Source organism: Anomaloglossus baeobatrachus, chromosome 3 (assembly GCF_048569485.1).
Source record: "Anomaloglossus baeobatrachus isolate aAnoBae1 chromosome 3, aAnoBae1.hap1, whole genome shotgun sequence".
In the NCBI taxonomy this organism is placed as follows: Eukaryota; Metazoa; Chordata; class Amphibia; order Anura; family Aromobatidae; genus Anomaloglossus; species Anomaloglossus baeobatrachus.
In genome coordinates, this window is record NC_134355.1 from 572,208,576 (window position 1) to 572,225,730 (window position 17,155).

The window sequence follows — 17,155 nt, forward strand, 5'->3', positions numbered from 1 at the left end:
TGATGTGTGTGTATGTGTGTGTGTGCTGTTATGTGTTTGCGTGAGGATCTCCGGCCGCTGCAGGACCTTGATGTGCTGGTAACTAATAGTTACCAACGTATCCCGTCCCCCGCTCGCACGGGAGCCCACAGCAGCATACGGCGGTGGCGCACGCTGATGTGGGCTCCCGGGGGGGGCCTGAGGGGGGGGGTTCTTGGGGGGGGTGTACAGTACTCACCTAGGATTCGTGGCTCCGTGACCGTGTCAGTGGGGGGGCGCAGCCTGGGCGAGCGGCCAATCCGCATGGGGGGGCGGGGCCATGGCGAGGCCAGCGGCCAATCAGCTTTGTGTCACTGTAACGACACAATGTCACCGGAAGGACACAATTTTGAAGCATGACAGACAGACAGACAGAATAAGGCAATTATATATATAGATTACTCTTATGTGATTTTTTTTTATTGGGGCTAAATCCTCTATACAACTATTTGGTTACATTTGCATTTTGAGGGTCACAAATTCTCTTTAAAGCGAACTCATCACATTGCGTATGGATTATTTACATGAAGTTATATATGTGGGTAGCATGATAAAGCATAAATAATTATACAACTTTATGAAAAAGAATTGGCATAATTAGTAAATTTCTGATTTTTCTGTGCTGAATCCAGTGGGTGGTCTAACATTGGACGTTAGTACATTCCTGCTCTTTCTTTTTGTACAAGTCCAGTGGGTGATCATACATAGGATGTTAGTACAGTCCTGCTCTTTCTTTTCTTAGAAGTTCAGTGGTTAGTCCAACATAGAACGTTAGTACATTCCTGCTCTTTCTTTTCTTAGGAGTTCAGTGGGTAGTCCAACATAGGTTGTTAGTACATTCCTGCTCTTTCTTTTCTAAGGAGTTAAGTGGGTAGTCCAACATAGAACGTTAGTACATTCCTGCTCTTTATTTTCTTAGAAGTTCAGTGGTTAATTCAACATAGGACCATAGTACATTCTTGCTTTTTCTTTTCTTAGGAGTTCAGTGGGTAGTTCAACATAGGACGGTAGTACATTCCTGCTCTTTCTTTTATCAAGAGTTCAGTGGATAGTCCATCATAGAATTGTCTGCTGGGCTTCTATGCATAGAAAGAGCAGGAAAGTACTATTCTAAAGGCTACTTTACACGCTGCGATATCGGTCCCAATATCGCTAGCGTGGGTACTCGCCCCCATCTGTTGTGCGACACGGGCAAATCGCTGCCCGTGCCGCACAACATCGCGCAGACCCGTCACACATACTTACCTGCTCGGCGACGTCGCTGTGACCGGCGAACCGCCTCCTTTCTAAGGGAGCGGTCCGTGCGGCATCACAGCGACGTCACTGAGCGGCCGCCCAATAGAAGCGGAGGGGCGGAGATGAGTGGCCGGAACATCCCGCCCACCTCCTTCCTTCCGCATAGCGGCCGGGAGGCAGGTAAGGAGAGGTTCCTCGTTCCTGCGGCGTCACACATAGCGATGTGTGCTGCCGCAGGAGCGACAAACTACATCGTTACTGCTGCAGTAACGATAATCGAGAATGGACCCCATGTCACCGATGAGCGATTTTGCACGTTTTTGCAACGATGCAAAATCGCTCATCGGTGTCACACGCAGCAACATCGCTAATGCGGCCGGATGTGCGTCACAAATTCCGTGACCCCAACGACTCCGCGTTAGCGATGTCCCAGCGTGTAAAGCCCCCTTAAGAGTAGAATTAGTACATTAGTACATTCCTATTCTTTCTTTTCCTAGAAGTCCAGTAGGTAATCCTATGTTGGACCATCCACTGGATTTTTTAAATGTTGGCCAGAAATATACGGACTTCACTAGTTAATTTCCAACAAAACCATATGTCAGTTTGTTTGGCTCCTTCTCTCTAGCGTTAAGCCAGATACCAGGTTCAATGTGACAGATTCCTATTAGGAACCGCTGCTACTTTGTCATGGACACTGCATTGATTGCAGTCTGATTTTCTCCCTCTTTTAAATGATAAGGAATGGGAGGATATCATACTGTTTTTCCCCGGGGCTTTTTCAACCTTGATTCAACTTTGAAAGGATGATAGCTAACCTAATGCAAGGGAATGGAAACATACAAAGCTGGACGTATACAAACCGGCTGGTGTCGTTACATAACATGTTTCATATAGCATTTTTGTTTAATGGAATGATCACTAATGTGCAATATATATTAGATTATTTTAGTATCATTTACATTTGAGTTTTCAAGTAACAAGAATACAGATAGAAAGTTATCATACAGCCTGCACCAGGAACCTCAACAAATCTCGATTTACAAAGCCATCAATACAGTAACGATTAGTGACACATCAAACGCAGAAGTAACACAGAAATTAGTCGAACTCCCTGAAGCCATAAAGTGGTACACGTCTAACTTCATAGTGGGGTAAACAGCTCGATAACACAATTTACAGCATTAATAAGCTAGTAACGCTTCATTACGGATGTTTGGGCATTTGGCCATGGGTCTCTGATTTGTCATGGTCTACAGTCCCTCAGGCAGGATATGTTAAGTTATACATGGACAACGCAGCATAAATGATTTGAATCCAGTGGCTAATTGATGGTATTTCAGGGAGTTTCCAATTAACAAATGGATTTAGGAATTAATAATAGGCATTCCCTGATCATGTGTAGTAGTTTCTTATTCCCTCATATCTAAGTGACATATCCCTGGAATCAGGGTCTCTGCCCTTATATTATGCTGCTCTCAGAATGAATAGCAAAAACCTGCTGACATATTACTTTTAGGTCTATTAATGTTCTTGGCATTACTGAACCCATAGACTATTGTTAGGCTGGCAAATTGTTAGTGATGCAACAAATCTTTAACTTAATAAAGCCATATGCCATAGATAGCTTTTCAGAGTGGTCATCTCGCCTGGCTCCTTTATACCCATGAACAATAAAACTTGCCCAATTGTTCATATGCTTTCAATTGGAAAAGTGGAGAAAACTGTTGCAAGACAACTCTGTCAGGGGCAAAAAAGGATTGGTCATAGAAAATCATCTAGCCTGATCCTTTATGAGGGCGTCACACGAGACAATCTATCGTGCGATATGTCGTTGGGGTCACGGTTTTCGGGACGCACATCCGGCATCGCTTGCAACGTCGTCCCGTGTGACACCTATGAGCGTCTGTAAACGATTGCAAATCGGGTACGAATTGCGAATCGTGTACAGGTCGCTCATTTTTAAATTTTATTCTGCTTTGCGCCGGTTGTTCATCGTACCCGGGGTAGCACACGTTGCTCCGTGTGACACCCCGGGAACGATGAACACAGCTTACCTGCGTCCTGTCGACTATGCGGAAGGAAGGAGGTGGGCGGAATGTTTACGTCCCGCTCCTCTCCGCCCCTCTGCTTCTATTGGCCGGACGCTGTGTGACGTCGCTGTGACGCCGAACGTCCCTCCCCCTTCAGGAAGAGGATGTTCGCCACACACAGCGAGGTCACATAGCAGGTAAGTATGTGTGACGGCGATTTAACGACTTTGTGCGCCACGGGCAACTAATTGCCCGTGACTCACAAACGACGGGGGCGGGTACGATCGCTCGTGCAATCGCACGATAGATCGTACCGTGTAAAGCCCGCATTAGTCTTTCAACATCAACCATTTGTTGGAGAGTTTATAGACCTCCTTACATCTTAGATGGTGGTAGGTTCAGACAACCCTAATGTGTATGTGGACCTTTAATCTTTTAAGATGACTCCTTAACTTTGATGCTTATTTTATTAAATCTGTCTTAAGCCAAAGGCTTACATTATTGGTAAAAATATACCAAGCTGCGATAACGTATGTAAAGTCTACAAACTTCCTGGCCACTGCATACCGTGTTTACCCGAATATAAGCCCTACCCCAAAAATAAGCCCTAGTCGCGGTTCACTAATGAAGTGTTCATGCAGCTATACAAGTTAAAGATAATACAGGACACTTCATTATAGGATGCAAACACCCCCCAAAAGAGAGAAGACAGAAGACCCCGCAATTATTCTCACCAGACACCAAATGGCAGGCCCTGCAGTGGAACTCATCAAGGACCTGCGGTGTAATGCACACCCAAACACATCAGATCACGCACACAACAGATCGCACACCCTCACACATAAGATCACAGACCCACACATATCAGATCACACACACACACACCCACACACACACACATATCAAATCACACACACACATCAGATCACAGACAAACACAAACACCCACACACATCAGGTCACACACACACACACATACATACACACACACACACACACACGCACACACATATCAAATCACACACACACATCAGATCACAGACAAACACAAACACCCACACACATCAGGTCACACACCCACACACACACACACACACACACACACACACACACACACACACACATCAGATCACACACACATCAGATAACAAACACACAATAACCACAGTGCAGTGGAGCATGAGGACCTGCAGTGGAATGCATGGAGGACCTGTGGTGGAATGTATTGATACCTTACACAGCAAGTCCTCTATGCGTTCCACCGTAGGTCCTCGGGCTCCTCTGCATTACATCCCAGGTTCCCCTGCCGGCCAGAAGGCATCAGTATCGCTGGATATGGTGAGTATGTGTGTGCGATCTGATGTGTGTGTGCATGAGTGTGTATGTGTGATCTGATGTATGTGAGTGTCGGCCAGAAGCAAGGGAAGAACCACGTGGCGCATAACTGCTGGGAGAGCCCGACAGAGATCTGATGAGGACCTGGGAGCAACACAGATGTCTGGGGTCTGGTAAGTAGCATTCTCTTGGGAACTGCTTGTTTTGTGGGTGAAGGGTAAGTTTACCCCAACCATGTTTCCCCTAGCAGAAGCCCTACATTGAAAATAAGCCCTAGCACAGTTTTCAGGGCAAAAAATAATATAAGAGAGTGTCTTCTTTTGGGGGAAACATGGTAATAATAAAAATGTGGCTTCCTTGAGTTTGACACTCTTATATAGTAAGTATAAGTTGATAAATATCGATTTGGATTTTTTTTATAAAGTGTAATGGGATAGAAGGGATTATTGGTAGCCATTGGATTATGTAATATGATGACTTTTCTCTAATAACGGTAATATGCAAATTAGCGGAAGAGGAGTCTAGAAACTTCATTGGTTTGTAGAATTGTGTATTCCATAACAAATTAATAAAAAGCTTATCTGGGACAGTGGGAGGAGATGGAGAAATTAATTAAGAAGAAGGAAACAGGTGGAAATAAGTGATTTTACTGCGACACAAAGGAAACTGTTTTCAAAGCAAAGAATTGAGATGAAAAAGAGTTATTTATATTTTGCCGAAAACGTCTCTCAGCTCCCGGGATAAATAGTTCATAGAACATTCATCTATTTCTTTCATCCGTCCTTCACACGGCGATACCTTTGGGTATATAATCACATTACACACCATGCAAACGGAACTTAAAGCTCAAGAGACGATGTACACGCACTAAATCTGGTGCTGGGCTTTGAAATTGCTTGACTGGGATTAAAACCTTTCCAAATTTTAGCCTGAGCCTAGAATGGTGGGAATATATAATGGGATTATAATCAATTTGACTTATTGTAGAAGTATACGGAATACTTAGGTAGAGGCGATTGGCACTGATCATCTGACTCCACAAGAACCTCCTGCAATAGGAGCTAATGCTGTAATTCTCCATGGATAGCACAGCTTGATAAATGACTTTTCAATTACTTGGCACAAGAGATATTGACAGGTGGAGTCAACGTACAGGGAAAAGCAGAATTTACCAGCACATTCCACATTAGAGTATCTCAGTAATGTACACCAGGAGCATATGTGAGCTGCAGTCTCTCCTGGCACACTTATTAGCCGGCACCGACCATCCGTCCGTGCACTTGTGATTACATCGGAAATAGAAAATCTAACAAAACATTCCATTAAAGGGAAACTCAGATTTTCAAGAAACCGCAGACATGATTAGTCCTCGTTAAGCCGTCAACAGCGGGAAGAAAAAAAGTATTTCCTAAATAAATAGATAAAATTCTAAGCCTCACATGGCAAAGTGAACGGGAGTCGGGAGATTAGAGGAATTTATCCAATTCACTACACAATTAAATGTAACACAATTCCTCCAGCGTTGCCTACTGTATCACAGGCTGCAGCATTCAACACAATGGGGATACAGTGTAGTCCAGGACTAGGGAGATTTTTGTCTTAGAACAAATTGCAATGCCATCTAAGACAAAAAATATCCCTTGTTCTGAAATAAAGCAATATTTGAGCATATTGTGGCTCAATTTTTTTCAAGGTATTTCTACTGTTTTAGGCTATGTGCACACATTGAGTAATTGTTGTACCATTTCTGCATCTCTTTGGCAGGAAAAACTGAAAAACAAATGCAAGAATGCGTCAAAGGTGCATCAAAAACGTGGCAAAACGCATCATAAACGAGGCAAAATGCATAAAAATGTGGCAAAATGCATCAAAAACACGGAAAAAGCACCACAAAAATGACGCAAAATGCACTTTTTGCCTCGTATTTGCTGCATTTTGCAGTGTTTTTGATACATTTGGTCACATTTTTTTACGTGCTTTTGATGCATTTTTGCATCATTTTGCCACGTTTTTGATGCATTTTGTCTCATTTTTTATGCCTTTGCCACATTTATGATATGCCTTTGATGCAAATTTGCAGCATTTTTTATGCATTTTGCCACATTTTTTATGTGCCTTTGATGCATTTTTGCATCATTTTGCCACGTTTTTGATGCATTTTGCCTCATTTTTTATGCCTTTTGCCACATCTATGGTATGCCTTTGATGCATATTTGCAGCATTTTTGATGCATTTTGCCACGTTTTTGATGCATTTTGCCTCATTTTCTTATGCATTTTGCCACATTTTTTATGTGCCTTTGATGCAATTTTGTAGCTTTTTTTATGCGTTTTTTTATGCGTTTTGTCTCTTTTTTTTATGCATTTTGCAACATTTTGTATGCACCTTTGATGTGCTTTTTTCATTTGTTTTTCAACTAAATTCAATGTTTGAAAAACGCAGGCAAAACACTGAAAGAATTGACATGCTGCAGATTATTTTCTGCACCAACTCTGCAAGGAAAAATACTCAACGTGCACTACACTTCAGGATTCTCATTGACTTTGCTGCCATCAGGATTTGGTTGCAGTTTTATGACAAAACTGCACTCAAAAACATGATAAAAATGCACCATGTGCACACAGGCTTAAAGTCTCAAATGCTCCAATATTGATCAGCAATAAAATAAGCAAACTGACTTTACAATCAAGAATAAATAGTGATAAAAAATATAAGGTTCAATTGATTTGCACAAATGATACTGGATAGACTATAGGATATCTAAAAAGATGGAAGTTGATAATCTAGGACAGTGTTTCTCCACTCCAGTCTTCAAGACCCAACAACAGATTATGTTTTCAGGTTTTTGTCAATATTAGACAGGGGATAATTCTATCACCTGTGCAACATTAAGGAAATCCTGATTGAGGAAACCTGAAAACGTGATCTGTTGGTGGGTCTTGAGGACTGGAGTTGAGAAACACTGATCTAGAAGGAATGTAGCGGGTGCAGATAAGGAATGTAGCGGGTGCGGATATAAGACTGAAGTTTGCCTTACCTGTGGGATGCACAGGAGCACATCTTCAGGAGGACAACATATGGAGCTGCAGAGAGGACCAGCAGCCGGGGATGACTATACAGAATTACAGCGCACGGCACAGAAACACTTCAAGCAACTCTCTCTGCTGGTAGTGAAGCTTCACTGAATCCTCAGATACAGAAGCAAAGCCACTCCTTCCATCTACACACAGATGAGTCACAGGAGAAGATGTGAGCAAGGCAGTTTTCTTTAACACTTCTGCAGCCGGGTATATAGGAATGCAGCAGGAATGTTCAACATCACCATGATACAAAGAATTCATGGTAAATGTAGTCCGGGCAATACGAGGAGGACTACAAGGTGACCCTGTGATCACTGGCCACTAGCTGCCATAAATCCAAATGGATTTTATGAATTTGATTTGATGGGTTATTCATCGTCGTCATCATGGTATTAAGTCAACGCTGATGATCCCACACGGAAAATGGGTTAACTGATAAACTGCTCAGAATAACAATGCATTTATCCACTTTTCATTTCTGTGAATTGTATCTTAACTATCAACCCCCATTACAGATCAGATATTGATATACACGAGTCCCACGCAGCACGATCCTCAGCACAACAAGGGCAACCTTCCACATTCATGGCAGAAACACTTCAAATTGAAAAAGCCCAGGGTACCGGAGATTCTTATAAAATGTTAGTTTTTGTTTAATCTTATCATTAAAAAAGGAAATGTTTTGACAGTTTTTATACCGAGACACAATAGTTATAGGGAAGGAGGTCAGGGGGAGTAGAAGGTGCAAAATTTGTTAAGAGGATCACATCTCTTTTAAAATAAGTGAATCGTGGGAAGCGTGAATATCCCAACAGAAAGCTACATCCGTTATTAGCTGGTGGCAGATGCTTGCTATAAGACTATGTTCACATGTTATGTTTTTGCTGCAGCAGAACCTATTCTCTTGGCAGTAAAAAAAGCATTTTTTATATAGTGTATGTTTTTGCAGATTTTTTGTTATTATTATTAGTAATAATAATAATAATCATCATCTTTATTTCTATAGTGCCAACATATTGTAAAACTCAGCGTTTTACAATTCATTGGTTCATATGTGCCGCCCCCACGTCAGCAGCCAGGCTGCTAGGATCCGGTTCCGCGGTGGCTCGAGAGGTCTCCTTACTTGAGGAACGGGGTCACGCGGCCACTCGGAATAAAGGGGGGAGTATTTACAGGGGATGGTGTGGAAACTTCATGACACCACCCGTAGTGTGTGGTAAGATGGAGTACCACCGCTGCGATTGGGAGTACCCGGTGGCGATGGTGTGGGCAGCCAGGTGTTTAACCCCTCCACGGGTAGGGGGAATGCCCCGGGACTCGGTGATGGTGATGGGGAGATGCCGTTGGGACAGTAAGGGTCACTGTGTACTCAATCCAATAACGCTGACACCGACAACTGTGTTAAACCAAAGTTCTGGACACCGCTGCCGCTTGGAGGGAGCACGCCTGGATCCCGTTCCCGTTGGTGTTGCCTGTTAGCCTGTGACCTTTTCCTTGGCACCTTTTCTTCTAACTGGTCCCTTTACCATAAAACTAGTCGGGTCCCACGCACCAGTGTGGCTAACTGGGTGAGTGTGCTCTCAGGGTTCACGCTTGGGATTTTCTGGACTACGTAGTGGGAAAAGTCCTATCCCCCTCGTTGCGCTAGTACCCCGATTTTGGAGTGGGTAGAGAACGGATCTTGAAGGTTTCATCCCCGTCAGGTAAATTGTCAGGATGCCTGAAGCTACTCCCTGACCAAGGGTCCTCGTACCCCGTCGTGTCCTGGCGCCTGCCCGGTGATGGCACAAGGCCAGCAGCTGTCCTCTTCGACAGTCTGTGCCCCTTGTCACGATCCCCTGCGACCAGGGTCCAGCTCCTCCTAGGCCCAGACCAACGTCTGCCACCTAGTAGTCTCAAGGAGCCCAGCTCCTGACCTCTCCTCATGAGAGTCACTTCACAACTAACTGTCTCCTGACACACTCCTTACCTCCCCTTAACCAAACCCCCAAGTGGGCAACCCTATTCCCTTTAGGCTAGCCACTGGTGTGTCCAGTGGGTGTGGTGCAGAGTGTTCCTAGGATTTTAATTAGCTTGTTCTTGGCAACACCAAAGGTCAGGGACCCGTAACCAAGGAGGAGGTGAATATTGTACAGAAGGGCAGATTGCACAATACCCTGTGACGACCTGATAGGCCAAGGCGTCATATTTGCCCTTGGTTAAAAATAGCTCGTCCCCGAGCTACAAGACAACAGAGGTTTTTTTGTTTTTTTTAAACTGTAGGAAAAGGTAAAAAAAAAGGTTAACATTTTTATTCACATTTTCATCCCACATCAGGGAGGCTTGTCACTTAAATGTTACTAACTTTTTAAGAGTTCATCTCTTCAACGGTGGGACGCTACCAGTTTCAATGGTAGAAGAGAGTCAACCTGCTCCATTGCAGCCTCCACCCACGACAGTTCAGTCTCAGTGTCCCGGATCCCATTAACCCGCCACCCAAACAACCTGACCTGCTGCATACCTATGGTGGGTCTGTGACCAGGTTAAGGTCCCGGGCGTTGTATTAGACGACTCTGGTGGGCACAGGAGGTGCAACTATATACAATACACAAGTTCGTGTTGGTCATGCTAGTCCTGTGACCGTGGTCCATGTTTACTAAATATAAAAAACAGAGTCCTTGTACTGGGCATACACATTGTAAAGAATCTTGCTACAAATCAGGTAACTTTCACTCTTTCATTAAAACTGGTTAATTAGGCACTTATTTGCTAGCATTGTCTATATGAAAAATAACAAACTGTGAAAAACAACAAACGAAAGCACCGATACCTAACATTTCTATGACATTGTTAAACTACTGGTATTTAAACATTTTTCAACACTCTTCTCTGTACCTCTCACTGGAAGGCTGGTAGTCAACAGCAGCAGCTGGCACAACTTGCTCATTCACCATAGAGAGCCGTTTCACATCTAGGGCATACCAGCCCCACTCGCTCCAGTTCCGCGTGTAAGTGACCACCTTCCCTGGCTCCAGGTTACGGCCCGTGTGATCTCTCGGGAGATGCTGCTCGATGTCCCTTCGAGCTACAAACACCTCATCAGGGAGACTTGATTCCCAGAGAAAACCCCATCCCTTCTCAGGGTCGAAGCGCCGCACGAGGCCTCTTCGTTGCGGCCCCCGAACATGGAAGGTGGCTTTCCTCAAATTTTCTTTCTCCCTCCGTGTACGGGCAACGATCTCCCACTGCCGTTGGTCTGGAATTGTCATCGCTGGTGTCAGCTTTTGCTGGTGGTGTCGTTCCCAGTAGAGGGCATCAGCGTCCGGCCTCACCTACCTAGCTGGCTCTGGTTTTATGTGGACTCTTGCGGCCCCAACAGCCGTCGGGATGCCGCATGGCAGTGGAACCGGTGGATCTTTCGGCTCCACTTCCGCATCTGCAGGCTGAAGAACCGACTGCTCCGCAGCCGGGGTTGCAGGGTCTGGGTGCTCCGCCTCTGAGGACAGGCCCGGTGATGTGGCTGGGTCTGGTCTGGCCAGGGTCCGGATGACCGCTGTCATGACGGGGATGAGGGACAGCACCGGGATTTCTGCAACTGGAGCTTTACTTAAAGGCACCAAAGGTTCCGTTACCGGGATTGGCGTTGGCAGCTCGGCGTCCACCGAGGACGGGGTAGGTGCTGGTGGAGTGCTCACCGCGAGCGGGGGCGGTCCGGATCCCTCAGCCGCTGTGGCCGGATTTGGGTAATCAGTAGGGACTGGATAGCCGCTTACCCTCTCTTCACGTGGGATTTCGATGTCACGGACTCGCACCACCATCGCCAGGCTCCTCATCTCTTCCCTCTAGTGGTTCAAGATAAACAGGAACCGAGTCCGCATTCCCATGCACAGCTACTCTCTCTCCTCCTCAATCCAGGTCGCGGTACCCGGGAACAGCCTGTTCCAGTGACCGCCTCCTCTCCGCCATCTTTCCTCTGCGTTGTCCAGGAATGTTATGGCAGAGTCCTGGAGTCCCTGTTTCTCCTCCACTGCTGCTACATGCCGTCACCCTGGTTGGGTGGAGGCAGCGCCGCCACGCTTCCATCGTCTGGTGCCGACATCTTTGCTCGCCCCCTTGGTTTTCACTCAACACTCCTTCACGCGCTGATGCCCTCTGGGAACTTCCAGTTCTGGCCTCACACGCAGAACGAAGAGCGGGGCTTCTGCTTCGTGCGCTTTCACGGGGAAGATGGCGTTTTGGTGCGAAAAGATGGTGGAAAATGGCAGAATTGGCGGGAAAAGGAATCTTGACTCGCGGTTTTCGGCTCTAAGGTGCATGTCACCCAGGTAAGTGGATCCTGCTCAGATCCTGTTCGTGATGCCAAGGTTTCCAAGGTGTGCCGCCCCCACATCAGCAGCCAGGCTGCTCGGATCCGGATTCGTGGTGGCTCGAGGGGTCTCCGAACCCGAGGGACGGGGTCGCGCGGCCACTCGTAATAAATGGGGGAGTATTTACAGGGGATGGTGTGGAAAGTTCGTGATGCCACTCGTGGTGCGTGGTAAGATGGAGTACCACCGCTGCGATTGGGAGTGGCGATGGTGTGGGCAGCCAGGTGTTTAACCCCTCCGCGGGTAGGGGCAATGCCCCGGGACTCGGTGATGGTGACGGGGAGGTGCCATTGGGACAGTAAGGGTCACTGTGTACTCACTCAGTCCAATAGCGCTGACACCGACAACTGTGTTAAACCAAAGTTCTGGACACCGCTGCCGCTTGGAGAGAGCACGTCTGGATCCCGTGCCTGTTGGTGTTGCCTCTTAGCCTGTGACCTTTTCCTGGGCACCTTTTCTTCTAACTAGTCCCTTTAGCATAAAACTAGTCGGGTCCCGCTCACCAGTGTGGCTAACTGGGTGAGCTTGTTCTCAGGGTTCACTCTTGGGATTTTCTTGACCACGTAGTGAGAAAGTCCTATCCCCCACGTTGCCCTAGTACCCCGATTTTGGAATGGGTGGAGAACGGATGTTTAAGGCTCCGTCCTCGTCGGGTAAATTGTCAGGACGCCTGAAGCAACTCCCTGACCAAGGATCCATGTACCCCGTTGTGCCCTGGCCCCTGCCCGGTGATGGCACAAGGCCGCCGGCTGTCCTCCTCGACAGTCCGTGCCCCTTGTCACGATCCACTGCGACTGGGGTCCAGCTCCTACCAGGCCCAGACCAACGTCTGCTACCTAGTAGTCTCAAGGAGCCCAACTCCTGATCTCTCCTCACGAGAGTCACTTCACAACTAAGGCCACGTGCACACATTGTGTTCAGTAACTTGCAGAAATGAACGCATTCTCTGGCAGAATTTGTCATTGTCAAATTTGGTTTTGACCACATAAATGCAGGAAATATGCAAGCGTTTTTTATAGCGTTTTTGCCACGTTTTGACCGCGTTTTACATGCAGTTTCAGTGCTTAAATTGCGATGCGTTTTCAACACAAATACACAACTAAATAAAGTTTGCACATTCAAACAGTAGGAAAAATTTGAAAAAAAAATAAATCTTTAAATCGTACACAATAATGATAATTTACTGACAATTATTAAAGCAATTGAATAATTATGTTCAAAATAAACTAAAAGTATTGTTTCACTCATTTTTAAAGTCGGAATGGATGTGAGGGCAATTAGAAACCTCTTGACCTCACTATAATGTTCAAATTGCATGCTTTGATTTTGTCAAAAAAGCATGCGTTAAGCATCAAAAAAGCATGTAAAACGCTAGAATTTTCTTTTAGGATGCGTTTTGATAATTCTCATTGACTTCAATGTTACCAAAATGCTGCCAAAATGGCAAAAACTATTGACATGTTGCTTCTTCAAACGCAGAGATTTTGACAAATTTTTGTCAACAAAAACGCAGCGTTTTTAAATGCATCGTGCGCACAAGAAAGCCCTATTTCCCATAGACTTTGCTTGGAAATCAAAAAGCATGCAATTTTGCATTAAAACGCTGCAGCTCAAAATGCTCCGGAAACGCATGAAAAAACGCATCGTGCACACATGGCCTAAATGTCTCCTGACACTCCTGACCTCCCCTTAACCAGCCCCCCAAGGGGGCAACCCTATTCCCTTCAGGCTAGCCACTGGTGGGTGTGGTGCAGAGTGTTCCTAGGATTTTAAGTAGCTAGTTCTTGGCAACACCAAAGGTCAGGGACCCGTAACCAAGGAGGAGGTGCATTCTGTACAGAAGGGCAGATTTCACAATACCCTGTGACGACCTGATAGGCCAGGGCATCACACATATGCAAACAATCATAAGTAACAGTTGTAGAAGATACAATAATTAAAGCAAATATAAAGACAACCCTGCTCGTAAGAGCTTACAATCTACAATGGGGTGAGGTGGGGTTGACATAACACTCCAGTGCTCATTTACAACGGCGGTCCAGCCATCTCGAAGAAATGGAGGATAGATAAAGGCTGCATGAACCATTCATCTGCCAATCTTTTTAATGCTTTTGGGTGCGGTAGAGTTTGAGGGAGAATTATGTTCTGAGAAATAGTGGGGGGTATATGTGAATTGAGTTCGATTAGGTAGGGTGACAGGCCACCCTAAAAAGATATGTTTGTAGGCTGGACTCACATGAACGTACGGCATGCGATGCAAGAGCATTGGATGCGATATGCTAATGAACTTCGGCTCAGGCTCTGCTGCAAGTGTAAGCCAAGTGTCATGCAACTGTGATCTAATCTTGTGATTGGGTCACAGCTGCGGAGAAAAGGGAGAGAGTAATCTCCGTCTCCTGCATTGTCACCATGTGCGTATATTGCACTGCACTTGGATGTCATCCGAGTGCAGTCTAAGGTTTCACTCGCACCCATAGACTTGTATGGGTGCGGGCGATGAGAGACACGCAGACAATCGCAGCATACTGCAATTTTTTCCTCAGTCTGATTAGGGCTGAGGAAAAACTTGCAGATCTGAGCAGCCGCATTGTCTTATATGGGGCTGAGTGCAATGCAAGATTTTGCAAGCTGCCCTTCCATGCAGAATTTTGCCTCCCTCTTGGTTCTGGATCTCTACTTAAGTGGTGTTGCCTCTACCAGCAAATGAAAATCCTAGAGACACCCTGCACTACACCCACCTGACACATCAGTGGACGGCTTGAGAGGAATAGAGTCACCCACCTGGGGGGTCAGGGAGGGGAGGTGAGGAAGTGTAGTCAGTTGAGTTGAGTTTGAGTTGAGTAGAGTTCAGTGGAGTGAGTGGAGAAGGAGGTGGAGAGTAGCCCTCGAGCTGAGAGGAGCTCAGAGGAAGTTGGGAGTGGGGACTCCCGAAGTAACTGCTTGGGTTGCAGACGGTGGTATGGGCCTAGAGGAGTCAGACCCCCGGTCGCAGGGGATCATGGCAAGGTGCTCAGACCCGTCGATGAGGACGACCGGCAGCCTGGCCCTATCACCGGTCCGGGACAGAAGGCACGACGGGGTACACGGACCCTGGGTCGGGGAGTAGCTTCAGGCAACCCGACAATTCACCTGAGGAGACTGGAGCCTTCACGATCCGTTCCCACCTGCTCCAGAATCGGGGCATTAGCGCAACGAGGGGGATAGGACTATCCAACAAAAATGGTCCAGAAAATCCCAAGCGTGAACCCTGAGAGCATGCTCCCATACTTAGCCATAGTAGGGAGCGGGGCCCGGCTAGTTCCATGCTACCGGGCCATCAAGTTGAAGTTTAAACTAAGTACCAGGAGGCAGGTCATGGACCACCAGGCAGCACCACTTGGGGACGGGACCCGGACGAGCTCCCCTCAGTGGCAGCGGTACACAGAGACTTGGTTTATCCGGTTGCCGGTGTCTGCTTATGAACTGAATGAGTACGAGAGTGACCCCTTTATACCCACGGCACTAACATCCCTTCACTGAGTCCCGGGGTATCCCCTACCCGTGGAGGGTTCCAACAACTTGCTGCCCCGTTCCATCACCCCTGGATACTTCCAACAGCAGTGGTGGTACTCCTAATAACCACACACCACGGGTGGCGTCACGAACTATAACTCCCCTGTTAATACCCCCCTTTTTCATTCGAGTTGCTGCACGACCCCCGGGTCTGGAGACCCTCGAGCCACAGTGAACCCGGATCCGAGCAGCTGGTGGTTCACCTCGAAAAACCTGGTGTCACGAACAGGATACGAGCAGGACCCACTTACCTGGGTGACGTGTGTCTTGAAAATCCAAACCGCGAGTCAAGAGTCCTGTTTCCCGCCATTTTCGCCGTCTTCCGCCATATTTTGGCGCCAAAACGCCGTCTTGTCAACCAAAAGCGTGCGAAGCCAAAGCCCCGCCCTTCGTCCTGAGAGTCAGCCTGGAACCGGAAGTTCCCAGAGGGCCACAGAAGAGAAGTGATGGTGGGCGAAAACCGAGGGGGCATGACGGCATGTAACAGCGGAAGAGAAGCAGGGGCGCCAAGACTCTGCCATAATGTTCCTGGACCTCACAGAGGAAAGATGGCGGCTGCGCAAGACTAGTCACCGGAGCGTGCTGCTTCCGGGACTGCAACCTGGATCGAACAAGAAACGGAGCAGCTCTGCAGGAGGATGCGGACGCAATTCCTCTTCATACTAGACCACTGGAGAGAAGAGATGAGGACCCTGGCAGTGGCGGTGTGAGCTCATGAGATCGAAATCCCACGTGAAGAGCGGGTAAGCGGATACCCAGTCCCAGTTGATTCCACTAATCCGGCCGATGCGGCTGTGGGATCCGGTCCGCCCCCGCTTACGGCAACCACCTTACCACCACCACCCCCGTCCTTGGCGGACGACGAGCTGCCCATTCCAATCCTGGCAGCGGAACCTTCAGCCCCAGTCTATGAAGAACCAGCTGCGGAGCTCCCGGCACCGTCACCAAATCAGGTCACGACAGCGGTCACCCAGACACCGGCCCAACCAGACCCGGCCGCATCACCGGGCCCGTACATAGAGACAGAGCTCCTGGACTCTGCATCCCCGGCTGCGGAGCAGTCCGTCTTCCCCTACGAAATAGCGACGGCGGAGCATGAAGAGTCACCGGCTGCGCCACCTCGCGGCATCCCAGTTCACTTACAACCACTGTCAGAGATCGAAGTGCAGCCTGACACCAACCCCCGCGATTGGGAGACGCATTGGCGATGGCTGATGTGATTCCGTACAAAAGTGCTTGCCAGGGAGTGTCGCCGGAGAAGAATTGCCACTCAGGAGCTTGTGAGTGAAAGTGCTGCTTGGGTCCGGGACCCACAGAATTGTGGCCCGATACAGCACTGTACCCTGGTGGGGACGCTGGCGCAGGTAGACCCTGATTGCCTGCTGCAGTGATGGCAGCGGTGCTGGGCCATTTAAAATTGCAGAAGTTAGAGTTAAGCTGGGTTCACACTAAGCGACAGCGACAACGACGTCGCTGTTACGTCACCATTTTCGGTGACGTAACAGCGACCTTGTAAGTCGCTGTTATGATCGCTGCTTAGCTGTCAAACACAGCAGAA

General features: G+C 47.4%; 1 protein-coding gene across 1 annotated transcript in view; it reads right to left on the minus strand.

Annotated features, from left to right (window-relative positions):
* The window catches only part of SPHKAP (SPHK1 interactor, AKAP domain containing), a 456,834-nt gene extending 449,030 nt beyond the window's left edge, over positions 1–7,804 (minus strand). Inside the window, exon 1 of the mRNA XM_075340950.1 lies at positions 7,657–7,804. Within this exon, the coding sequence (XP_075197065.1) occupies positions 7,657–7,679 (23 nt within the window). The 5' untranslated portion in view covers positions 7,680–7,804. The remainder of the gene's footprint in view (positions 1–7,656) is intronic.
* Positions 7,805–17,155: the final 9,351 nt, after the last annotated feature.